At 37.4% G+C, this 27,402-nt stretch overlaps 1 protein-coding gene across 7 annotated transcripts in view; it reads right to left on the reverse strand.

Moving 5' to 3' along the window:
• elf2a (E74-like factor 2a (ets domain transcription factor)) overlaps positions 1 to 27,402 on the reverse strand; it is a 54,999-nt gene that overhangs the window by 5,527 nt on the left and 22,070 nt on the right. For 4 of the 7 annotated variants that reach the window (XM_069189926.1, XM_069189920.1, XM_069189910.1 and 1 more), the window contains exons 2-5: positions 21,566 to 21,796; positions 16,518 to 16,683; positions 2,749 to 2,862; positions 223 to 393 (exon numbers count right to left, since the gene is read on the reverse strand). In XM_069189926.1, the coding sequence (XP_069046027.1) occupies positions 223 to 393; positions 2,749 to 2,862; positions 16,518 to 16,683; positions 21,566 to 21,667 (553 nt within the window). In that variant the 5' untranslated portion in view covers positions 21,668 to 21,796. Of the gene's footprint in view, positions 1 to 222; positions 394 to 2,748; positions 2,863 to 6,516; positions 6,902 to 16,517; positions 16,684 to 21,565; positions 21,797 to 27,402 lie in introns of those variants that run through there. The other 3 variants (XM_069189937.1, XM_069189943.1, XM_069189944.1) reach the window with 3 other exon arrangements.

The following is a 27,402-nucleotide window of genomic DNA, read 5'->3' on the forward strand; positions in this document are numbered from 1 at the left end:
CTGAAGTAAAACAAGACAGTCTTGCCTTAAGGTGTTTCAAACTCAGTGCCAAAATTTCTAAACTACAGCCTTAGAGCAAAGAGCTGTTAAAATCTGGAATAAGTTGTGCTTATTCAGGCTACCACTTCTGGTAGTGGTCTTATATTACTCACCAGAGCAATTTACTTACACAAGGGTAATGGCAAGTAAGTTAAATACTAGGTCAAATTCATTCGTTCATACCTTTCCTTTTCTTTGTAGGCTCACTTTCTGGAGTTTCCATGACAGCACAGACCTCCATTGGCTCGGGATCTTCAGTGGACACCTCAACCACAGTCTCCGTGATGACATCCGGCCTCATGGCAGCGTGGATGAACTCGGGTGTCGTCACGCAAGGAGGCACAAACACCTCCACTGAAGAGACACATGCATCCCATTCAGCACAAACCTTCCAGCGTATTCCTACCTTATTCCTCCCCTGAGCACGCGGCACGACACAAGTCACAAGATACGCACTTTATTTAGAAATGACCAAAAAATAATACATCTACAGCCCACGTAATATCCCTGAGAGCTAAAGACTTGGTACAGAGCAGTTTCACATGAATATAGTAGGTGCACCTCACCTACCAATCACTCTGATGCCACGTAAGTTTCGCAGCACTTTGGAACTTTATTGGAGGAACTGAGGTAGGAAATACTTCATAAATCATTACAGAAACAATATATTCTGTATCACACCTATCTGTATATCACAAGTTCTATATGTACCACCAATTCAGGTTACCCTGAATTACCCACAGATGGCATATATTTACCTAAACGAGATAACAGTTGGTTTCAGATGTGCCTCAACTTTGACAATCGTCTTACATCATCTGCATGCTAAATGGAGTGATCTAAGTTTGCTTAGGTCAATTTATAATATTTACTGTGGAGCGTGTCAAGCCTGCTGAAGCTTAGAAAACACTTAATGATCTCCCAGCTACGAAAAGCATTTTAAATTGTATATTGTGAACATTCTCGGCTCTCAAATTGGCATTTAAGATGCACTCAGGGTGAGCTTACAAGAGTTAACACCCATTTCGGCACATAGATGGTCTCCTTGAACAATCCCCAACCTCCATGCTAGCATCAGCCTGAAAGATGGTTATTTCATGACCTCTGCCTCAGAGGCTTACTTTAAAATAACTCTACCCGGTGTCTCAATAGGAATGTGTCAGTATCATACAGCATTAACCATACAAAAGACGTCACAAATACCTAAACCAGTTTTAAAAAAACTATTCTTAAAACGTAACATAATAGAAATCCGTTTATGAACTAACCTACGTGAGTAGTGAACACAGCATTCTCTTGACAGAATATCAGACTGAGGAGCAAGGTGGGTAAACAATATGAACCAAAAAAGCATTCTGGTTTGTTTCTATATTTCCTTGTCATTGTTTACTTGTTTTAATACATTATGCGTGTTTATCTTTACTCTGTTACTTTAGGTAATGAGCTCTACTGATTTCTGGTCATTATTTTAACAGGGAAAAATAAAGGTTATCGGCTTTCATTGATGAATAGTTAATAAAACTGTTATTCTGCTTAACTGCATTTATTTTACACAGACAAGAAAACTGCTCCAGGAAGTTAAATTTAAGGCACAGGTTTTTACACAGGCACCACCAATTAGCTATATGGAAAGTGCCCTCCAGATCTGTTCATACCCCTGATGAAACAGGAACAAAAACATCATGAAAAAAATGAATTACAAATTGGATAATGCATAAACAATTGCTTAAACCAATTCCAAAACTCCTATATTGTAAGCATAATAACACTGCACAGAGAAAAGTTATATTTGTCATAACTGAATTATAAAGAACATGAGGGTCATATTTATGCACACCACTGAATACTCCTTTAAATAAATATTCCTTTAAATAAATTTCTTATAACACTATGCTCTTTGAAAGTTAATAGAATCATCTGAAACTACACAGAGGTCTCAAAAAGTTTCCCCATTTACTTGGAGCATATAATGAGGTAATGCACAGAAGGCAATCTGTAGTAGCACTGACCATTATGGATAAGGTCAAACAACTCTCTGAAGAATGCAGACAATTGGTCACTGACGTCCACAAGAAGGGGGCTGGCTAACCGTAAAAGGCTGAATCTCTAGTGCAGTGTCCCTTATTGGTCCCAATCTAGCCAGGAAAAGAATGCAATTGTTTCTCGTCACCACAGGCTGTGGGACAAGTGTTTCTTAAAGCAGCAGTTGGAAGTCTCCAATACACACTGGCATCTTTAGAGTCCAAAACTAAAAACGTAACTTTGCTCTGCGCAATACTATTACAGTATGACATTATCCAACCTCTACATCTTTGTTATATAATATATAAAATATAGTATTTAGTTCCAATTTCACTGGGGGTATAAATAAATCCGTAAACTCTGAGCACTCATTTCTAAATTTATTTTCCTTAAAAAAACACCTTATAGAGGACATATAAAATTTGTCAATTTATATGAATTATGCAAAATCATGTTCGACAAAATAAGCAAAATAAAAGCCTATGACAGCACATTAAGTGATACTGAGGATCTGAAACTTTGTTCAAGACTGCGTTCCAAGCCTTTCCACGTCCTAAAATGCTGTTACATGCATTCTCAATATTTTATAAAACAAGCTGAAAGGACCACAAAATACTTAGACCTGCTCAGTGCATAACCGTTCTGCCTGCGGCAGGTTTAGAAGAAGTGTCTCCGGTGGAGGCTCACCTGGGCTGCGGTCCCCCCGCAGGCTGGTGGGAGAGTCCATGTGGAGCAGGGCTTCGGCCGCCTCGATGGTCTTGTCGGAGCAGTGGACATTGCTGCCATGCACCGACGCTTCCACTGCGAAAGAAATAAGGTGGACTTCAAGAAAAGCACCAGCGGGACAATCCTTGATGTAAAGAGAGAGACAGGAACCACCGATGCCTTTTAGCGTCACAGGTTGTCTTCTGGTTCGATTTTCATGAAGGGTTATTTGCAAGGCTTCCTTTACACATCGCCGATCAAAAGTTTCCATTAACGTATGTAAAGACAAAACAATTCAAGCAGCTTTTACAGGATTAAATTGAAAACGCCGCTTTCCATCTGCGGCTTTCCAACTCCAATCTAGGGAATAGCAGCAAGCAGGCCAAAAACCACAAGAGGGCAGAACAGCTATTTAAATACTATGTCACGCCTTCTCTGTGCACTTTAAAAGTAATTGGTGAAAGCAATCTAATTTTGTTTAGTAAAGATGTGAATCAAGGAATAAGAATTTACTAAACACAGTATATAGAAATATATATAGAAAACAAACGCCAATCTATACCCATTTATCACTGTCTCTTCAAACTCAAAATAAAACTCTTTCAAATTTTTCATGTTGACATAGATTTGGATCTGTAGCAATGGACCATGCCGTAGCTACTAAAATCACCTAACGTCTACTACTCATTTGGGTAAAAATGTGGTCAAAACCAACAGACTACAGACTGGAAAATCATCAGATTGAACAAGGCAAGATACACTGTGTAATGGAAACCCCAAGCTGATAGCTTGCACACCAAATGCATGAGAGACCCAGTTTGCAGACTTTCCATGAATGTTCACGTTCAACACGCAGGATGAAAATAACCAAAGCGAGGAAGAATTGCTCAAGTTAATTCAATAAGAGAAGGAATTTTAGCACTTGAATGATTACTTGTAATCATGATTACTTTATGTTGAAAAACCTTATTGCACCACGAGCTCCCATGGGTAAAGCTGTTGGCCGAGCAAATCATTTATCCCCCTTTGCACTGCCTCCCCATTTAGAAGTGAAAAGAACTGACACACTACCATGTTACGAGAGCGTTTTGCATACTGCTAGGAAAACTCAACTATTAATTATGTATTTAATAGGCATTTTTTTTTCCCAAATGAAGCCACCACCTAACCTACAGAAAGAGCTCTATATACAACACACTGACGTGCTCTCAGGCTTCCTCCAGCATTTCTAACCTCGCTGACACCACACCACCTGTTGTCTTCCATCGCCACGTCCACAGCCCTGCTCTGGCCATGTTTGGCCATGAGCAGTGGGTGCCTGAGAGGGGCTATCTTTAGGTGATCCTACGTGTTCAGTCCCCAGTGCCAATGTGCTGAAGAGGACCTGACCTACACACTTGCTACACATTTTAACAGGGAGAACCACGAAGCTGGGCGGCAGTAAAACCGCTCGTACACAGTGAAGAGCTTCAGGAAAGCAACACAATGACAAAGGGAATATTTCTTAGAAAGCTGGCAACAGGCATTACTAATGTCTTGTTTAGAAAGGAGTGGCTTCATAACGACTATCAAGATACAAAATAGTGCTGAATATATGATTAAGTTTAAAAGAACAGACAACAGAAATGGGTTTATTAAATATCAACTGCATTTTATTCTACAAAAAAGGATAAAAGTCACAAAAGGTAGAATAGTTAACTATTGTACACTTATGAAGTTTTAGCCTTGTACATCCATTTTAGTATGATCTTATGATATGGATAAGTAACGAAATACACAAAACCAGTAACCAAAGGAAAGTCTGTATAAACTTTGAAACAGGCAAACGTATATAGATCTATTACACTTTTGATTTTAAAGTCACAAGTATTTTTTAATAAGGTATAGTACTTCAGTGATGACATATTGATGAAAGGTTTAAAATTTCAGTTTTATTATGGAAATCAAGCAGAAGCAGCAGGAAAAGAAGACAGGACTGCTCTGATGTTCTTCATCTGAAGCACTTAATTCACAAAAACGGTCACAAAAGTGATTGGGTCGTCTGCGGAAACCGTTGACTGACTTCGGGCACAAAAAATAAAATGCAAAATGCAGTTTTAAAAAACGAGTCATTAGACACCACCTCACTCTACCCCAATCACACCTACGTTGTCGTTTCAACTCATGAATGGCAGAAGTAACTGAAGAACGTGCCACGATTAAAGGAGCAGGAAACTAAGGCTACTCTAAGCGTGTTAAAAAACTGCAAGAGCCACTGGAGACTCTTTAACTGCTGGAAGTGGAAAAAGATAGAAAAAAGATAACGCTCTAAAAATAGGTACCGTGTAAACATTGATCTAGTGCGGCTTTAAAAATTCAAAGGACAGCTTCTCTGTAACAGGTTATTGGACATTGTAAGTCAATAATATTTACACAGCGTATAACGATGTTTTTGTCAACTATCCTAAAAATGTGCATGTAAAAAACAGCTGTACTAAAACTCTTCATTAGAATAACATCAATGTAAAGCCAAAAGAAAATATACGATGGAGAACAGTTGCATAAATAGTCTTCAATCTCTAAAAATTGGGTAATTAAAACGGTACTATTTAATTGCATCCTGTATAGCGGTTCTGCAAAAAGTAGTGCTGTCCCTTCTGACTTCCGTGTTTACACTCTTTCCCTCCAGTTCCCTCCGCAGACGCTCTCGCAGCGACCTGTCTATCATCCCCCGCCCAGACTCCCATTGGCCAGCCGGCGCTTCCCCGCCTCTCACACCACGCACAGCTATTGGGTCTGTGGCGGATTTCGAACATCTCTCACAGCCGATTGGTCGGACGGTCCTGTCAGTCACAAAATACAGTGTCCGCACGGATCTCAGTGCTTCCGCCATCAAATAATCAGAAAAAAAGAAAATCCTAAAATAAGTCATTCGACTTATAAAAAAACTGCGCGCATACTAATAAAATGAAAACTCCTAATATCCAATCCCCGTTTTCTAATAAAACAACAAAACCTCCTACTTTGCAGTGCGCACAGGTCACGCATTTTCTTATGAAATTAAATTTAGAATTGTACATCTAAATTACATAAAATATACCAAAATAGTTTTAGACGTGAACTATCTGTCGAGCTCTATCATTTTTGTAAAAAGAATTAGACCTATCAAATGAGAACCTGAGCATGCAGTTAGGTCTTGTAATTCCACCGTTACAGAATTTGTATTCTAAGAAAAAAAACACAACCCGGTAATTTAATCCCTCAGAATGTTCAAAACTATAAGAAAAGGGCAATGGCACTCTTATTACACATTTTACGATGACATATAGCAAAAAAAACAACATTAAAAAAGAAAAAAGATTAGAAGTGCACGTCCTTCCGAGTCAGACAGCGTGGCAAAGACGTAGGAAAGACAACAATCTTGCACACTTCCTGGTTTCCCAGCAACTCACAACAACCATCATTAAAATCCACAGAAAGCAGACGAAATACACCTCAAATTAAACTGTATGCAATGCAACAGAAAATCCTGTCACATCTGCATTTAGCTGAGCTGCTGTGCATTTTAGAATAAAGTACTTTTTTCAGCCCCCGAAACAGGAAAAGCAGAGAACGCCATGCAGGTTGCTAACCAAGGTGATCACTTCCTGATCTGCCCTCCATTACTTTACAAAACAACTTAACAAATCTGGATTTACGGACCAGGCTGGAAAGCGCGGAAAACGAAATCAAGCAGCGACGCGACGGAAGGAAAAGTTTGCAAGGCTTTACCGGCTCTGATAAGCAGATCGAGCTGGTTAGCGGGTCCCTCATGCAGTGAAGTCGCCATGTTCTCCGGAGCTGCAGATTCACATTGACTTGCATTGAAGAGAGGCGCAGCTAAGATCACTCCGCCAGCACAGGAAATCGCCTCAAATTCAGCCAAACACACAACCTACTGGAGCAACCGCGATTCTTCCGCGCCGAACACAGGAAATCCTCTACGTGCTGCTGTCAGCTTCAAGAGCACAAGGACAGCCTGCAGTCACTTGCTCAGAAGATTTTGGATGTTTAGAACGCTATGATGCCCCATGTTGTTTTCCCCATAATCATAAATCCTTTAATCTACGACGCTTGCCTAACCGTAAACATTAACTGAACTTTACATAAAAGATGTCATCAGATTTGTATTCTTGAATTATTTACACACCAGAAATGCTTTTGTTCTTTCGTTTGCTCGATGCGTTACTTCAGCTGCCGAGATCACTGCAGAGCAAGTTGATTACTTTCAGTTAAAAGATCCTGAACGTTTCTCACGAGCGACATATCATCCGTAGACAAAAGCAGCAGCGAAGTCGCGACATAGATTTCCTGATTTATTTCACATGTGTGTGAGAGGCCGGCAGGAGTTTCCATTTAATTCCCACACAGTTATACTGTTTACAATTTAGTAACATTCTTCTGCCCCGACAGCCGCAAGGAGCACGCGAGCTGCTCAATGTGTCTCTGCGCTAAACAGGTCAAATTCAGTAGCCTGAAGGCTTAAGGAAATTGTAAGTTTACAGTACTCGGGAATAAGAGCGAGTTTGCTGTAGCAACACGATCGTTGCTATCGCTTAAAACAAAACTAAAACAAAGAAATTACACGCTTTACACTGGTTCGCTTTTATTGTTGGTTTCAATACACAATCGCTTGACACTACTATAATCACTCTCGAATATACATTTTTGAACGCCAGTTTTCTGTAACAAATTATATATATCCCACACTTTCTGTACTATAGATTGAGGCAAAAACAGGTGACAGAAAATCACTATTAGTACAACAGTTACTATTACAAAGGAGCCAGTTTTGCTATGATAACATCTGTAAGATTATGTTTGAAAGCTTTTCAATCAGAATCCTCTCTAAAAGGTTACCAATTGCAAACACTAACAGTTAAGTGTATGAAAACGTAATATCATTGTACTTACCTTTTATATTTTTCAAGAACGTTTGAAAAGTTTTAAAATTCTGCTGTTTATATTAAAATTATATTTTTATTTTTACAACTAGGAATACAACAGTGCCATATCTCGCGAATTATGAACACTGTCGCAGATTATTTTCAAAACCAAGACAAAATTCGTTTCTTTCCCCACATTGCTGTGTCACCAAGCAACTAATAGCAAAGATAACATTCCATTTTAAAGAGGTGTAAACACCACTGGCTCTCAGATAATTACATTGTGACAGCTTCATATATACTTCAAAAGTATTTACATAAATTACTGTATGTAAAAGTATGACAGTTTTTCACTGAAGCTTCCCACCAAATACATTTTAAAGATTTTTTATGACTGCTAAAATCAGCTGGGTTTTCCTGTTAAATTACATTTTCATGTAAATTTCACTTCAATAAATTCATTAACACCAGATGTGTATTTGATAGGCCGATATTTTACAATATTGCTAACTCCGATTCATAGAGAATGTTGTATAGACCATGTCCCACAGTCTCTTCAGTTTCACACCCCATTACTGAATCAGAAGTACCAGTTAAGCTTCAGAGATCTGGCACTACTAAATCAGCTGGTCAGGACAGTATTGAACTATTTTATTTAGAAGAAAACAACTTTAATTTAGGATCTTTTCACTGACTTCACTTTTAAAATAGACTAAATTCCAACACGCTCAAAGCCCTTCTTCTTCCTCTTTTCAAAAGGTATATTAAGTCCGACATTGACTGCTGTGGACTTTTATCCATTTTCCTTGGCATTTATAGACCCCGTTTAGGTAATAATTATATTGGTAAACTTCAAATTAGCCTGCACAATACCTTCGGTATATCTTCTAAAAGGCTACATATGAGGTTATACAACATTCATTCCGTATGTTTTAGGTTATCATTTGTATTTGGTGCAGGAGTATGGTTATTATGAAACTTATGTGCCTATTATATCTTTTGGAACTATGGGTATCAAGGGTTTTGAATGTTATAACATCTCAAAAAGCCTCTATGAAAACAATATTAAATTAATCTGCAGGTATATAAAGCCTAATTCAAATAAATCATTACCATTGCATTTAGTCAGATGTGCAGTATGGCTTTCGCTCTGAGCATGGATATGTTACATCAGCTTCTAATGGTACGAATGATATGATACTGGATCTCAACAAAAATTACACTTGCAAAGCTATCTTCATAGACTGCTGATCACTCAAGTCTTATGAAAAAGCTGCAAAATTGGCTTTCATATAAACATTTGCATTCGCAGTTTAATGTTGTCAAAATTGGCTGTGTGGGACTGCTGGCACTTACTGGTTGTCTTACAATTTAACTAGCAGTACCTTTTATCAAATTGAACCTTCCAAAAGCAAGACGGAATTTGAAAATGACAGTGCATTTAAAGTCGAGAACAGCAGACACTTCTTTACCCAAATGGTTGTGGAAGTGTGGAACTACCTAAGCAGCCATGTTTTTGAAGCCTTTTAAGAAATGTCTAAATGAGTTTAGCAGATCATTTAATTACTACTAAATCTGCTCGATTGGCACATTTGTAACCTTTGTTATGTTCTTAACTTACATTTTGGGATACCAGTCATTTCATTTTGCTGCTACTAACAACTGGAATAAGTTACAAAGTAAGCTGAAACTATCTAGCCTTGCATCTCAGGGTATTTTCATATTTTTATCTTCTTTCATTACTTTGTTTTCTGTATTGCCGTAATTGAGACATCAACTGATTTATCTAGTTAAAAAAGAATTAAACAAAAAGAGCTCAAGCACGAAAACAAGCCAAAAATGTAAGTTTAAACATGAACATTTGCTGAGATACACAGTACACCCTTTTGTAAGGGCAGTGTGTGGTGCTTGTACATAAAATGCATCTCATTTTGGAGTGCTTTTAAGATCTAAAACTGCTATCTAGGATTTCAGTAGTCCCACAAACCTTAGGTACCTCATCTTCAGTATTTTTGTGTTGCTGGGTGCATCAGTGTGGAAAATTGTCCAGTTGTCAAATTCCTGGGCGAGCGGCTTAGCTTCTTATAACGCAGGTTAAAAGTCACTTCCAAATTGTTACTTTCTGATCATGATTTAACTAACTTTCTGTATATAGATCTGCTATTGTTTACCTACTGTAATATACAATTTAATGACCCTTCATCAAATGTTAATAGTAAATCATAAAAGAAACAATTAAAGTAAAAAAATATATATTATTGGTGATGCAGGTCACATGAAAAATCCAAGTATGTTTTCTTTCATATTTTAACATTTTATTAAAATTATCAAAAAATACTTTACCGTCCCTATCTCAATCCTGTATATGGTCTATTTTTTTAAAAAGGGGGATTTTCAGGAAAGCATTGTAAGTGACTGTGAATAAGCATTAAAAGCAGAAAAATGAAAGAAGTATACAATTTTACACACTTGACAGTGTTAGGTCTGGCAGGCGGTAATGTAGCATCAAAACACAGATCGCCAAGCAGTTTCTTGAATAGCTAATACCTAGCAGTAGACTGACTACTACCCACTACCACAACCTTTTAAATTTAGCAGTTGTGCACTGTATACTGTACATTCTTTTTGTTTACTATTGTATAGTGTAAAATATATATTGTACGTTGTATTGTGTAAAAGAATTCAAACACACTTATTACAAATGGCAATAAACCTTGAACTTGAACTACTAGAACTCCTTTGTAGCTTTTCTGTCTCCACTGGTAGTTCTCCTGAAATACCACTAGATGTCCCTCTAGACGTAGGGTGCCAATCATGAGCTGTTTTCCTTGCACAAATCTGAACAAAACCTTTGACATCTGATGCAAGTCAATCAAAAGCTCTTGACAGCTTTTCATTGCTTTCCTTTAACTGAAAAATACAATTTACAAGAATCCAGCAAAGACATATAATAATGAACATAAAACTTAAAAAATGAAAGCACCCATTTTAAAGAACTGTAACAAAGGTGAATTCAGATTGTGCTTTAAAATTAAAGCCAGAAAACATCTTGTATTTTTACATTTATTGTTTGTTATTCATAAATATAATCTGAATTTATAAATACAAATATTTTTGCTTCCTCTGATTAGCATTATAGTCAGTAACCAGCTAATATACACACACTAGAAGGGTTAAATTTCAACTATGTAAACTCACCCTTTCCATCCCATTAACACATTGAACTAGCCTGACCATGAAATCACAACAGTTTCTAGAAAAAAACCTCTTCACTGTTTAGAAATTTAGAAACAGGTGAATACTGCATCTCTTCATACCTTATTAGACAATGTTTTATCCTCAATTGATTTAAATAACCGAGCTAAATAAGGGGTAAATGCTCAAACTGGGGTGATGTAATTAGTGGAGTACAACAGGGGTCCATATGAGGACCACCAATCTTTCTAATTTATATTCATGATCTAGATTTGGGTCTAGTTAGTAAATTATTCAAGTTAGCAGACCTTACAAAATAGAAGAATCCGCAAGCACAATAAAAGCAACAAATGAAATTAGAAAAGATTTTGATCAAATTCAAGATTTTTACACGAGTGCGGAATATTACACGCAAGCAGCAAACAATATATAAAATAGCAAATTCTAAGTTTGAAGATTCTACTTAAGAAAAAGGTGTTTAAGCTGACACACGGACAATGTGCGGAGCAATAAGACAGGTATACAATGTTAGGATATAAAGTTAAAAATACAGAATTAAAATTAAAGGTTATGAAGTAAGGCTTCATTTAGAACAATATGTACAATTCCGGTCACTATGTTACAAAAAACACTGATGTTCTGGAATTCATCCAGAGAAGAGCAACTAAATACAGTATATTCCAGGGTTGAAATAAAAGTGTTACACTTACAGGTTAAAGGAGTTGCCCTTTTTTAGTTTAAAACCAAGAAGACTACAAGTGGGCCTCATCCAAGAATTCAGATTTCCTAAAGGCATTGTCTTTAATTTTTTTTTAAGTTAAATAACTTTTTGTTCCTGATTAATCATTGATAAATCAACTAACATAGTTCAAACCTTAGGTGTGATGCTACAGATAGCCACAGGATGGAGACAGCAGTTGGCATTCTGCTTGGAAATTGGGAAGTAAAACAAAAAAGTTGTTATCTGAACAGATGTACAGTATAACCGTACAACTAAAATATAGTCTTGCAATTTAGTAACTTTGGTCAAATCTGCTTCTTGATTAAAAAATATATATTTCAATGGATAATTTAACAGAAAGGTAGAGGACATTTAGAATTAAAGTATTAAAAAGTGCACAAGCCATATTTTTCAAAGCTTTTGAACACACATAGTGTATCGACCAACACACAATAATAGCAGGCCATTAATATAACCAAAGCTATTAGTCCTTCATTCCGTTCTAGTTTTACAATAGCACAAGAAGGGTCATAAACCCACTTTCATAAGAAACTAATATTTCATTTTAATACATATCGTTACACAGTTCTCATGGAAGATGGAGATTACCAAGGCCGGTAATTAATCTAAAGCAAACAACTGTATCACCTGGTACTTAAAATGCATAAAAATAAACGTTACTTTTATTACAGCTATCAGTGCCCTACAGGTAAGGTTTTATAGATCTAGCTGGTAAAAATTAGTTTTAAATATATATAAATGAGAAGTAAAAGATTCCACACACACAAAGCCCTTAGTCATGTATATACAGCAGTTACATCCAGGAAAATATTAACATGAATTAGAGTAGTTCTGTACCGTTATGTACAAACCATTTTTAACTTAATATGACTATATCACATCAAATGTTTTAAAATCCAGACCTTGTACTAGGAAAATCAACTCATTCCTAAATTTAAAATAATTTTATTAGAAATATCTTACTGCCCATGCTTGAATTCTAACATGAAGGCACTGAAACTATACAGCACAACTGTTTACCTCACATGACAAAGGTATTTCTCTGACTATACCCTCAATGGAGAGTCAGCTCAGATGTGTTCTCCTGTGCTCTCTGACTGATTCCTGATGAAGTCCTGATGAAAAACTGAAGGTTTGCATGATTTCCAGGATTGCCCAAGTTATCTTCGGAGTAACACTAACTTCATGGATAGGTAGTTACAATCACATGTACTCTACCCTTAATGTGTAACAAAATGCAACATCTAGAATGCAGTTCTGAATGCTGTTCCATTTTGTATGTACTGTAACCACTCAAAGATGAGGGAAACATCAGAATTTGAACTCAGTGTTATATTTTACGCTTGTCATGAACGGTCTACTTCAGTCTATCACTCTTCTCAAAATTCTATCTATACCAAGTAAACCGAACATCAAAAGAAACATCTCACTTATAATACATTTTGTAAACAAATTCAGTGCAACTACAATAAATTCACAAAATTCTCAGAAAGATCATCATTTTTAGCAGGTATACCAATATTTTATCACAGCTCTTCCCACAGCTGTTCAATGGGGGTCAGGTCTAGTGCATATGGCATTCATCAAACAAATGCTACATTCCCTCCTCACCAGAAAGACACTGTCACATAAGCAGCCCGAGGACATGTGCAGTCCCATCACAAAGAGCCCACAGGAAGAGCAACAGGTGAGGTCCCAGGACTTGATTATTGTAGTGCTGTGCTGTCTGGTACAGTCCATCACCCCTGGGCCTGTCCAGTGATCTTGACAAGACATTACATTGTATGACACTGTAGTGTCCCAGATTTGACTATATCATTTTCTTCTAACAAGGTTAGAAACTGCTGGCTGTGAACACCCTCAACTGCAAGCGGCCATGTGCAGAATTAGTCTGGCCTCCAACATCCCAATGGCATAATGTTTCTCTTGATATTAGTTTCTTTCTGTATTATTTTAGGATTTTTCACAAGCTTGACGTACTATACAGCGGGCGAAATCGCTTTTGCCCAATGAACTATCTTACTTATGTGGCCTTTAACTGGTTCTACAACAGCCACTTAAGTGCCTAAATCAGAGTTTATAATTAAATAGTAGATATCCAATGGTTCTTATTTGTTTTTTTTCTTATTTCAAACCATAACAAAAACTTACAAAATGAACTAATAAATCAGTACTTAAATGTTCACACTATGTTAGTATTGTCAGTCACAGTGCTCCCCTTGGTAATATTTATGAAAAACTCTCATGCAGTGTCTTTGTATGTGTAAACAACTTAATATTAATATTCCTTAATAAAGTCATGGTAGTAACACAAAACAAAAGTCAGTGTACTAAATTATCTATTATCTAATACTTTGATCCCCAATACATGCAATAGGTTATTACATCTCCACTTTAGATTATACTGTTTGATCAGGGCTGCTTTACAGTGTATGACAGGCAGTGAGCAACAGCTACCAGACAGCAGAAAAGCTCTGCTGAGGAAATTAAAAACCCTAAAGTCATTGGCTAAAGTGTAACTGCACGTACAGTAACACCAACTTTAGCAGCAGTGTACTAGACAAAACATGGCATTGCTTTTAGCTTGTCTTTCGCAGCTTCTGTGAAAAGAGAAGTGAGAAAACAACGTTTTGGAAGGCTTCACAGCCGAAACGTTGTGTTTTCTCTCTTCTCTTTTCAGCATGGAATAAACCTATTACTTTTTTTTTATAGTCTGTACTACACAGATCAATCAATCAATCAAAGGGTATTTGTCAAATGCACAACAATACAGCATGCAGCAGTAGTTGCTGGCAATGAATTGTCTTTTCTATAAGCTCACCGGGGGGTGATAAAAAACACAAAATTAAAGTTACGAAATAAGTATGTAACCAAAGTACATTGTACAATTACATTGATTGTAACCAATTAATGTAAGCAATAACTTTTTTAATTGTTTCCCTCTACACACAATCCCATTTATGGATAGATGATACCAACATAAACCCTAACCAAAGTGATGGGAAAATTAAAGTGTAGAAAAAGGAAATGCAGATACTCCAAAGAACAGTGTCATCTGTGAAGCATATTCTGGCTTGTTCATGCATGGCTGACTCACTTAGTCTTTATGGATTTTGTGTAACTAATGGTGGCAGCAGCAGAATGAATTCTGAAGTCTATAGAAACATTTCATCTGCTTATGTAGAATAAAATGCTGCTGTACTTATTGGGGAGCTTGACCATGAAGCATGACAATGACCCAAAACATATGGTCAAGGCCAGTTTATCATGAAAAACTGACTGGCCAAGTAAATTTCCAGAATTCAATCCAATTGAGACAAACGTTTTACATGCTGAAGAAAAATACTGAAGTCAGAACACCCTAAAAATAAGCAATAACTGATGATCTGCGGCAACACATCTCAAATGATTGCACAAAATTTGGTGAACTTAATTATTTACAGACTTCATATTGTTATTGCTTCAAAGGAGTATGAAGCGAAATACCAAATTTTACTCTGAAATCTACTTAATGTGAATGTGTCCCAATACATATAGTCACTGGATTGAACACATAGTATTTGTTCAAATACAGTCAAATGCATGTATGCAATTACTCAAAAATAAAGCATACATTCTTCTAATCACTCATAAAAATTTATTTTAAAGTAAAATTAACAGTTGTCACTCCGATGTCCCGATTCTTTTTTGGAAGGGTACTATATACAGTAAGTAGCCCATGGATGAAGAACACTAATTGTGAATTCAGAAATAGTTTTTTTAAGGCTCTTTGGTTTTGAATGCTTAAGAACCAGTTGATAAAACATAACATCACATAAAGCCTATATAAGTCAATACTAGGAAGAGAGTTGTGGCGTGCTCAGAAAGTGGGGTCTTCAGAATGAATAGAATGGCTCTGAAAAAAGTCTTAAAATGCATGATCTCTCAGAGGCATCCTCTAGCAGCATTTTGTAAAGAAAAAAAGGGTGGGACATGGAACGATCCAAAACACATGAAAAACCTTTTTCGGATTAGTCGGAATAACAGGCAAATGAGAAACAATTCAAACTGCCGCTGGTTTCTGCCGTAGTGACTCAATAGATTTAGCTACAAGTGATTGCGTAAGATGAGGAATGTGGTCAGTAGGAAACCAGGTGTACATCTGTAACAGTCACATAACACCTATTCACTGGTTGTCCAAAAAATACTAGTAACAAAATGAGCCAATAAAGACACCTCACACACATTTATTACATATTTTCTTGTAAAGTAATTAAATGTTACAGAAGGCTCAATTAGGGATTAGACAAGAAATATTAATTGTCAATCTACATGCTAATTAAACTGTATTACTGGAGTTTAATTCTGTACACAGAACACCATTGACTCAAATGGCACTTCCTGGATGAGAGAGCTGCCTTGCAGCACACGTAATCTGTAGTAAAAGTCGACTTCATATTAATGCGTGAGAGGTGGAGGCCGAAATTCACCAAAACAAGGCATTATGATGTAAACGTGACGTTTGCCGTTAACATCTTCAGTTTTTACAATAAAAAAATAAACAGTTTTGACAGAGCAGCTATTTTAAGTAATGTCAGTCGTGAAAGACTCTGGGGAAAATTTATGAGGCTTGATTTTTATGAGGAAAACATGATGACCATTTCTAAACGCAGTTTGGTTCCCATTACTAAAAAAAAGTTCTCTACTGGAGTGAGTGGTTTTTAGTCCGAAAATAATATAAATGAAGCGATGCTGGTTTCACTTCCTCTCACATCATTCCCTCACAATAAAGTTAAGACTTGAAAGCTTGAACAGAAGGAATACAGTATTTATATTTTCTACATTTTTTTAAATTAGAGAACCACCTTTGTATCTGTTTATGGTTAGCGCCCCTCTCTGTGTTTATGCAAAGAAAGTCAAACAGGTCCTACCGGACTCCACGATTTCAGTTTCTATCTCCTGCTCCTCTGCGACGTCTTGCATCAGGTAGGTTTCGTCATCGTACACCAGGACCTGTGCTGCGTAACACTGCTCCAGACGAGCGCTCGGGACCTGCTCCACAATCACTGCGGGATACTCCTCCCCCTGAACCTCCTCCTGCCAGAACAGCACACCCACCATCACACCTCAGCTTTCAGTTCTAATCCACAGACACTTCACACCAGCCAAACACAGCACTACAGTACTGCCTGCTTGAAGAAAAAAAAAAACGCTCATTTCTTGGGAAGGAAAGAATGAAAGAATCTAAATTATAGCAGAAAAGTCCCTTCCAACACAAGACTGAGGTCCTGCTGTTGGGTTCCCCCATCTGTAAAACCAATGATGTAAGCAAGGCACTATGCTTGCATTTCAATCCAAAATGAAGAATTTGGAGGTGGTTTTCATTCCTGGATTGACTTTTTGAACCTTAAGCACAGAATTTCTAAGCACCTTTGTTTTTCCATCTGAGAAATACTGCCAACCTGCCTTACACTCTCCATGACTGTAGTGGAAAAACTTTCAAGGACTGATTATGGTAACATCCTAGTTGCAGAAGTCACTAAAACTACACTTAGTAACAGTAGGATCAGAATTTGGCATCTAGAATCCTGACTACGTTATGTGCCAGTGATCACATCACTTCAGTCTTGAGTCCCTGCACTGGCTTCCCATCAGCTTTTGAGTTGATTTTAAAATCCTGCTTACATTCCAGAGCTCTACATGGCATGAGTGTCTAGTATCTACTGGATGTGCGTTTACTGTCCTCCATGTGACCTTCACTCAGAAGATTCCAGTTTATTATGCATTCCTACTGTTCATCGCCAGACTGTGGGTGACTATGCCTATGGGCCTTTCGTTGATTCAGTAACACTTGATGTTTGTAAATCTAGCCTAAATATATACTTTTCAGAATGACTTTTTCATGATTGTTCTGTTTTCTATAACCTATTTGTTTTATTTTCTTTAATCTTATTGTTGTGATTTTGTGTATTTTGAAGTGATTTGAGATGACTGCTTCTAAAGGCACTAGTATATTATTACAAAATACAGGCAATGGTGTTCCTGTTGAAATAGTGGTCTTAAGATTCAAGTATAGTCACCTATTAAACAGAACAGGTCAGGCGCTTTGCAACTATACAATATAAAAATGCTGAAATTGTGAAAGAGAAATGCAGTTACACGAAAGGTTGATTCAATAGGATCTTCTGGTTATTTACATAAAAATCTAAGCAATACTGGAGGACACTTCAAACTCGTAGGCACTTTGTGTCCTCTAGTATTCCTGTGCACAAAGCTTTTCTCATGAAGAAAACAGGCCAAAGTTTGAGCAGGTAAACCAGATAAAATAATGATAACACTAAGACATTATTATTTGTATCATGTTGAAAAATAATGTTTTTCCTCAAAATAAATTCCGGCTGATGACAATACTGTCCAGTGATGCCTTACAGATTCAAAAGGAATTATTGAGATGGTGGAAAATTATGTCTGACATATACCTCACATAAACTTTAAACTAGATGAATTTGTTTCCCAATGTATTTTAGAAAGCTAATGGAAATTAATTGCTTGGAAAGGAAGAATGTTAAAATTACCCTGCTTACAGTCAGTTCTATGCACAAGGTTCCTGAGTTTTTGAATCCTGACTAAAATAACTTAAGTACATACCCTTCCTTCTGCAGAGTACCGTTTATAACATGCTGGGTTTCTCAACCGGTGGTTACAGAAAATGAGGGAGAAGCCACTAAACTCCATTCCGTGTTGACCTCAGTAAGATTATTTGGTTCATCAAGGTGTAACACTAAAAAATATCTAAGCTCACTGCTCCTTTAGACTTAGCCAATGATAAATTTCTTTGGTTAGGGTGACATAAGACAAGAAGGGTTTCAAAACTGCTTTCAAAGATGGCAATTTCTAAATTCATCATTATGCCTTTGACAAGATAAAAATTGGCGCTTAATGCCTGTGCACAATAAAACATTATATTTAAAGGTTTATCAAACACAATCTTTCTAACAGATTAAAAACCACAGGTTTAAAAAAAAACACTGACAAATTGCAAAATCGCTCAAATGAGGATCTACAAAAAACAGTAAGACTGTCTAGCCTGACAACCCCACACCTGCAATATAAACACGAGCCTTCTACAAACCCCTCAGCATCCAGCCCGCAAGTACAAGCGAGCACATACAGTACACATGTCTTAACACCTGCTTTGTCTTTTGTTGCCATCTCCATATCTCTGTATCAAGGCTGCTCGCTGTAGGGCTCTGGACTTGATTTTCAGTGTAGACTATTGTAAATTAAACTAATCTTAGGTACCACCAGGGGCTAGTAATTAGAACTGAAATCAACTGCAAGACAGAATGTGTGAAAATATCTTAGTAATTGACCACACATGTAAATGTCATTTCCTACAGCTCATATAGGCTATCACAGTGCCAGCGTATGTCAGCTTTCACAGTTCCCATGGTCAGATTGTGCTTGTCCTACAGTGTGCCAGTAGATCACATGCCAAAAACTCGCCAGTTTAGCATTTTGTATGCCAAGACTCTTAGCATGCTGAGTCTCCCTTTTCCATCCAGTATCATTTGTCAACATTTAACAAGAGAGGGGTGTTTGAGGTCAGCAAACACAATTATGTTAAAAGGACAGCCTGGCTGTTGTGGTATACAAAAAGAATGAATTGGTTGACTCCTATACAATTTTAATTCTCTACGAAAGTGTATAATTCCAGTATTGAGACAATCAGTAGTATAGAGTTTCTAATCCTTAAAAAAAGATCCTGTAGTTGTGCACATACAAGAATTGCAAGTCATTAACTTCCAGCAGTTTTGTGACATGCTGCTGAAATTGAGAGTTTAAATTCACACATTGTGTTTCAATTTCAAAACATGCAAACAGGATTACTATAACAAAAAGAAAGTTGTATCAGTTTGTTGTGGCAAAACTGGTCAAAGCAAAATAGACTGACCTGAGACTACGCAAACAGAAACAGCAGGACTCTGTCTCGCTATTATTACTGAAAAAAAAAACTAAAAACCTTTTTAATTTCTCCAGGCATTGTCAGACCAACCTGTGAATTCAGCAACAATACGATGAAAATGATTTAATTACATATTCTGACATTTAGATCAGAAAGGCAAATTGCAAATAAAAGAATGATGGAATTAAAGGAGAGTGTGAAAAGATCTCTTTTTAAATACGTTCTAATAGTGATTAAGAAACTATTCACATTTTTTCCCCTATGACTAACTGTTAATTCAAGGGCTACATTTAAAACGTTTTCTTTCCATAACTGTATTAATAATTGTGACAGATAAAAATCAGCCAAGAATAATGATTGCCCCACTTCAGCTAGGTCAACAGCAGGGTCCAGCCACTGGATACTCAGGGCTCTGTTTGCCTCTGAGAATTAAAGTGTGTGTACACTTTGGCTCCAGCTCAGAAGAGCTCTTTTCTCCAGTTTACTCCCACTTTCCAACACTGCCTCTGCCCTGCCAAACGTACATTACAGTCCTGCGATCAAAGAAGAGGACATTGATTTCCTGTTTTACAAATACCGCAAAAAGGCAGGAAAGAACTTGGGCTTTTTTGTTTCATTTTGATCCCTTTTCTTCAGCTTCAGGTGGTGATAAATTGAATACTTCCAAACGCATTGCCCAGACTACATAATTAGGAATAAGCCAAAAAGCACATACGCAAACAAGACTATTCAAGCATTTAATTTAAAGAGTTTAAATGGTTTTGTATGTTATTGGTGAACAAATTGGTACACAAAAAGTCATCAATACTTCTATTTACACCAAGGATTTGTACTGTGTCGAAGTACTTCACTGGGCTTTGTTTTTAGAAAGGCTACTACAGAATTGATTTTTTCACCATCTTTCGATTCTGCTGCTTTGGTCTTGTGGTAGTTGCTTTTGTTGTTGTTTTAGTGTGTCAAAGTATTATTATAATCCAAGTGCTTGATCATATTTTAACACATTACCCCTCAATGTTGTAGTAGAAAGGATTGTCCTGGTGAAAGATCATCACTACCTTATAGGCATTATCAAAAATACTTGCAGCAGTTCTTTAACTTCTCTGCTTCAAATATCATGCATTCTGTGCAAGCCCACAATAATTGGAAAACTGCCTTTTCTGACTGGTATTTCCAGAAGTAAATAAAAGACAGACTTCGTTTAGTCAATTCCCTCTTAAATAAATAGCAAGGGGTCCTCCATTAAAGGAGCAAAAATCCAAATGTATTTCAAAGAGGAAAAATCTGAACACGGAAAAATTGCCTTATGAACTGTTCCTCCTAATGCAGACAATAATAAAAACAGTTTAATTACATGTGAAAAACAATGTTTTTAAGAAACAATCCTGGAAAACTCACTGTTAATATGTAATAAGCCATGACCACTTCCTATGCAGGGGTACAGAGCTACCATTGTACTCAGCAAACACAAGGATATCGTGCCTTTTGAACAAACAAGCTACTACAGTACTTCTGTTCTGTAGAAGGAAGTAACTTTATAAATATTATTTCATTTTTAAACAGCATCAAGATGAGCACTTCTGAAAAAAATACATATATACATATTTATTGTACAGCTGGACAACACTATTGCCCAATCCTTTTGTTTTGAGGTTTTGTTTTCCTTTAAACAACTGCAGAACTATAGTACTCTAGCTAAGTGGTGAAGCTTCTTTTTCTTCAGGAATGCAATTATGAACTCACTTTGCCAAATAAAACAGCAGTGTTTATATGGGAAAAAAACACATTGTGGCACTTCGATGTGACCTAAATATGATATTGGACTTTCAGGTTTCCTTTCTGGTGCCAAATTTGAATTCTCTTAAAACATTACATATAACCGTAAACTAAGCATCTATATAACAAAGTTAGTTCCTTGCCTATTCCACAACTCTCGGTTACATGCTGTATGTTCATGCTTGCTCGCGTAATGATGGCTGTGTCTGGACCACGACTTTTTTCAATCGATCCACTGACCTCTACATACTTCTGATGTTCAGTTACCTGCTGTGGGTTCTCCATCGCACTGACATACTCCACCACCGGACCTCCGCCATCAACAACCACCACAGAGGTCATAACGCATTCCCTTGGGAGTTGGCCGTTCCCTTAGCGCCGACTTCTCCCGCCCGTCTTTCCTCCTGCCGCCCCTGCTCTCCTCCGGCCCGGCGTCCCTGCCTGCAGCGCTGTAGCCGCGGCCCGCACAAACTGGAGAGCAGACAGAGAGAGAGAGTAGTGTTGATGAGTCAGGGGTGCTGATGTGCTGCCGGCTGCCTCTTCTAGGTTAAAGGAACTGAGATGGAGAAAGATGTAAAGCCCAGCGTACCGGAGCAAACATTTTTCCTGATACACTCCTTCGTCGTGTAAGATGGCTGGTTCTGCATTTCCAGAAACTAGCAGTCATATTTCCTGGCTTCTAGTCTGAGAAACGTTTTCAGCAAACATGCTTGCTTGTTTCTGGAAGCGCAGCAGCTGGCATTGATACATGAAGAAAGAGTGTAACAAGTTTCCTCATGTATGCTGGGCTCAGAGTGTGACTTTGCCAGATGGTAAAACTGATTTCTGCAGAAGACACTCTGCTACAGTTGACGCCGCTGACAGACCAATGAAAAACCACATTTGTAAGTGATCACTTAAACTTTGCCCATTTAAAATATTATGATCTCCTCTTCTCTCTACACAATTTAGGGGCCGCTGTCTTATCCATTAACTGTTTCTGTGCCTCATCCTTTTCGGAATATTCAGAAGTGGACAGGACAGGAGAAATCACAGCATGATGCTTGAAAACGTTCCTTGAATACCTTTGAAAAAATGTTTCATAAAGGATTTATTTTCATACACTTGGCTAAGTAATGAAACACTAAACTCAAAGGCATTTCCAGTATATTGCCAAATTCTCTCTCAATGCATAAATTTACCTTTAAAACAAAAACCTGTACTTTTTCTTCATTCAGAAAAGTGTTCTCAATGAAAACAATCTGGCCTACCAAATAGAAATATCACCTAACTTTGACAAAGAACTGTTTGTTAGAATCTTATTAGAAGGTAAAATATAATCCAAACTGCTAAACCTTAATAGTGTTTTCATTTAAGTTCTAAATTTACCTAAATTAAAACATAAATATACAGAAATCTGGAACAATTTAGAAAAACAAATGAACTCCACTGAAACTGGTTTATTTAAAAGCTGCTCCATTTAAAAAAAAAAAACATACTTTAAATGACATACCCATACACAAATATACCTAAATTGACCCAGCCTGCAGTCCCTGACATTGCTGCAGTGAGATGTGCTATTACCTTCTTCTCTACTTTAACTTAGCATACAATTACTACCCTGTTTACAGTTGTATAATTGTGTTTCTGATTGTTTTTAATAAGTTTCCATTTTTAACATCTATTTGTGTTTCACAAGCCAATAAATCTACCCATCTAAACTATGTTCGCATGATCTTCCAACACATAACTACTGTACCCAATACTGATTTTTCTTGAATTACAGACTACACATTTATATGTGGCATGAAAAAAATTGTTACATTTCTTCAATATTTTCAAAACGGTTTTTCAGATTTGTGTTGGAAATTGCTAAAATACTGAGCAATTTTTTTTTTACTGGCTGCGAATCTGCCTCTTGGCCTATTTGGATTGCAGTGTAATGGTGCTTATACTTGAGAAGTGACACCTCTTCCTCCTGTTTCTTATTCTTATTTGTTAAAAATACAAGAATACTCAACTGTTGTTAACAAATAGTACAAATTAAATCAATTTCCATTTTTATTTACCAAACAGAAGTGCTGAAAAATGGTACTCTAGCAGTGTAGCTGAGCTTCCTGTTTATTATGTCAGCTATTTCACATTATAGATTTTTAAAAGCACTCCAGAAAGCCGGCTAGTCCCCAGGGGATTCCTCTGTTAAAAGCAAACAAAACCATTAAGAATATATTCGAGCATTTTAGAACAAAGCAAGGAATTTATTTGACATGAGTGAAGAAATTAGGCTTCCGCTTCCCATGTCATTCTATTTCGTGCCCGTGGTTAAAAAGCCTCAGGACCACTGAAAGTAAGGTGCTGCATAAAAAAGGGGGAAAAGTAAATGAGGCCTCATATTAGATACTCTGTCAATATTAGCAGCAGAACACGTGCTGTTTATCAGCAATCCTCAAAATCTTTCCGGCTCTCTCAGGTCACTCATTGTTATGAGAACTTCTATGTCTTTTGTTAGAAACCCATTGTGCTCTACTAGCCTTCCACATATTGACATACCCTTTCCTGCGAAAAAGAAAAAGACAGTTCAATTCATCACAGTATGTTTGTTCTACAAGAGCAAGTCGCATGATTATCCAACATGAGATTTGTCATCTTAACAGAGATTGAGATACATAACGGTTTAATCTTCAGATATTTCATTTAGACGTTTCGCACGTTGACCTTTGGACAATTATTCTCAAATGCTCAAAGAATGATATCTTTGTTCCTTAGATCTTTCGATCTAAGGAGGAAAGTATAATTTCTTACAGGGCTCACTAATCTGGAAGAAGAACAGTAGAACAGTTAACGTGTATCTGAGATGCCAAAACAGAAATGGCTGAAATTCTGGGCAAGAGGCATTACTGAAGTCCTGACAGTGTTGTTACTCTTCCCATTTGTGATGCTGACTCACCCAGGTTCCTGGGTTATAGAGAACCCTAAGTACTTCTAAGGGGAAAAACTTATGAATTTCCTCCCATCTCCCACCAAAGCCAATAGTGATGGGTTATGCTAAATTTTCCATACCCTTCAGAGCAAGAATGTTGCCCTTTTGTCATTAATCTGTCCTGTCCTCTTTTACAGTGCCAACCCAGGGACCGTACAATGCTGACAGCTGGAATAAAGCTCAGGTGAATAAGAAGTGCCGCAGAGCACCTTTTCCTGAGTTTAGTGGTCTTAGCAGGTCATTGTCCAAGCCAGTGTGTCGCAGCTGCTTCAGAGGAGGGAACAAGCTGTATGGGGTACCGAAGCTCCTACAAACTCTGTCCTGTGCTCTGGAACTGCTCGCCACCATTTCCACGCAAAGTGGGCCACAGAAACAAAACAGAAGGAGTTTCAGTCACGCTCCTGTCTGTAACAACAGATGCCATTGGCAATGGTCAGCCCCAGTAACTTCCACCTTGTTTACCCTCTGTGCTCCAAAACACGACCGGCTCAAAAGAGTGTCTGTGTGAACAAGCCACCTCTCCACCACCCCTGTAACTGTATGGCTCTTTAGTTGTTTGGAAAAGTAATAAAGCACCTATTGTGATACAGTTCACAGCATCAAAACACAGCTGTGTGGTGCCTGCTGGTGTCAGGCTAGAGACATTCTCTTCTCTGATGGATGCATTAGGAGAACTTGTATTTTTTTTTAATTTGTAGTCTCTTATTTGTGGGCTACAGCTTGGTATGAGAAAAGTGGACATTAAAAGCTCTGAGTCTGGATTGGGTGGGTGGTGGGATCTTAAATTTAAAGGAATGCTCATCTTCGAAAAAAACAGTATGGAGGAGTGCCGATAAAAAAGAAAAGTTGACATGCCTGCTCAACCAGAAAAGAAGCTCTGAGGAAGTGCAAGTGCAAGTGAAGTTGCCACTAGCTGACTCTGAGCATGAGTCCCCCAATCCGTGATCAACTGGCTGACCAAGACTAGGTCATTTCGAGCTGCTCAGGATCCTGAAATAACCATGCAAAAAAATCACGAACACGCTTTTTCACAGCCTCCTGGGAACAAAAAGACTTATTTCATCCTCTGTTCGACCCCAGCTCTGCTTTAAACATACATTGAAAACCAGTGTGCAATTCAACAGTGTACTTTAATAATTTATGTAGTTGATCTTCATCACTCCCTCCTGCAAGGGTTTTTGTAACCTGGATCTGAGTTGACTGACAGATGGCAATTATCTACTGGTGAAGTGTAAATAAATGGCTAATGAATGATTCAATTAAAAAAACAAACCACGGTTAGGATGTTGAATTTTTTGTTAATCCAATTTTCAGCCTGAAAATGGTTACAAGCAAATAAAGGACAGATTAAAGTGAAATACAATTTACCACTATGGAATCTCTTTCCAAGTACCTCTACTTATGGTTTATATTGTAAAATATTACAAGTAACCTCCATCAGTTAGATAGATGGGCTCTCTGGGTAGGTCTTGAAAGTAGTTTGCAGCAAAAAACAATTCACTAAATTGTTCCGTTGTTGTCGTTGTGCTTGCATGAGATAAAATACTCTTCTTTGGCTGTAAGTCCTGAATTCCCTTAGACTTCCAAAAACAATGACAACATATTTATATCTTCCTATAGAATGACCTTCCCCAAAAGAGACAAATTTATGTTTCCTGATCATCTTGACCTCTCAACGCAGCTGAACTGAATTCACAATGAGTTTAGTTCAGCTGTTCTGAGGAGTCAAACCGAAGTGGAAACACTTGGTTGTCACACACTGACAACCCTGAACCGGGCTGCCACATCCCCAAGACCAACATACCGATTTGCAGTAAGATCAGTAGAAAAGGATCTGTATGCAACGTAAATCAAAAGAGAAATTAAATAAGGTTTAAAAATAGATTTTGTCAAATCTATAGCAAAACACGGTTTAGAAATTCAATTTGACGCAGGAGACTTAGGCATTTACAGGCACTTTTTATCCAAAAAGTATATTTTGGATAAAAAGTGCCTGTAAATGCCTAAGTCTCCTGCGTCAAATTGAATTTCTAAACCGTGTTTTGCTATAGATTTGACAAAATCTATTTTTAAACCTTATTTAATTGTATTGTATTGTTCTAATTAATGACTGCCTTAAAGGGACAATGCCAAACATTACACTGGCAAAGCAAAGTTGCCTGCAAGCAAAAACAAACTTAACACTTGTCATTAAACTGCATTGTCCTCATGATATTATGAATCATATCACTGTAACAGTAACAATGAGCCTGCAAGGCAAAGGATTAAGCACTAATGATTTCATAACCTATTCCTTTTACAAGCTGGAAAGTACTGTAACTTTTCAACAAAAGTTCCCTTTCGGAAAACTGTCTGGCATCTCCTCAATAAAATAAAACTTGCTGCCCAGAAAAGAAGTGCAAGTAATACTACAGCAGTCACATGTTTTATAATACAGGTTTTGTGCAGGAGTCCATCCCAGTCCTGGTGGGTGCAGTTTGCAGTAATGACTCAGGCTGGCTCTACCTACTGTACCTCCTGGACTCTCAGTGCTGAGGCCTTGACACTGACATTCCAGGGACTGGGAATCTTACCTCTGCCTATTCATGTCCCCTGTCAATGGCTTTATGTGCGGGGCTCCATACATTTGCAAACAGCCACTGCAAACAAACTAAACTGAGATCAGGAACTCTGGGAAAGACTTAACTCCCAACTGGCCTTTAGCAATTTTTGTACATCCGCAAAGGAAAGATTATTTTTATAATTCAAATTATGCTAATATTTTTGGCCAGATGTTTTTTCCTCAAACGTGTAATCCAAACACTGTTCTAACATAATCAAATAAATTCCTTCTTACCAGATGATTTCAACAAGGTTTTGGATTTACCTTCTCTTTACCAAGAACAACATTCTTGATTTACTTGTATTGTACTCCAGTTACATCACACTCTTGACATTAATACAACTGGATTTAGAAAAACCCTTTCAACTCATAAAATCCCAAAGCATTATAAAGTTTAGAAGTAGGCTCCCTTAATTACCTATTGTATTTCTGTGCCAACGTGGGTGGCAGTGGTGCCCATTACAAACCAGAAGCCTCACAAAACAGTAGATCGGGTGAAGACGCACAATAAGTTCA

The sequence above is a fragment of the Lepisosteus oculatus genome, chromosome 1, assembly GCF_040954835.1.
Source record: "Lepisosteus oculatus isolate fLepOcu1 chromosome 1, fLepOcu1.hap2, whole genome shotgun sequence".
Taxonomy (NCBI): Eukaryota; Metazoa; Chordata; class Actinopteri; order Semionotiformes; family Lepisosteidae; genus Lepisosteus; species Lepisosteus oculatus.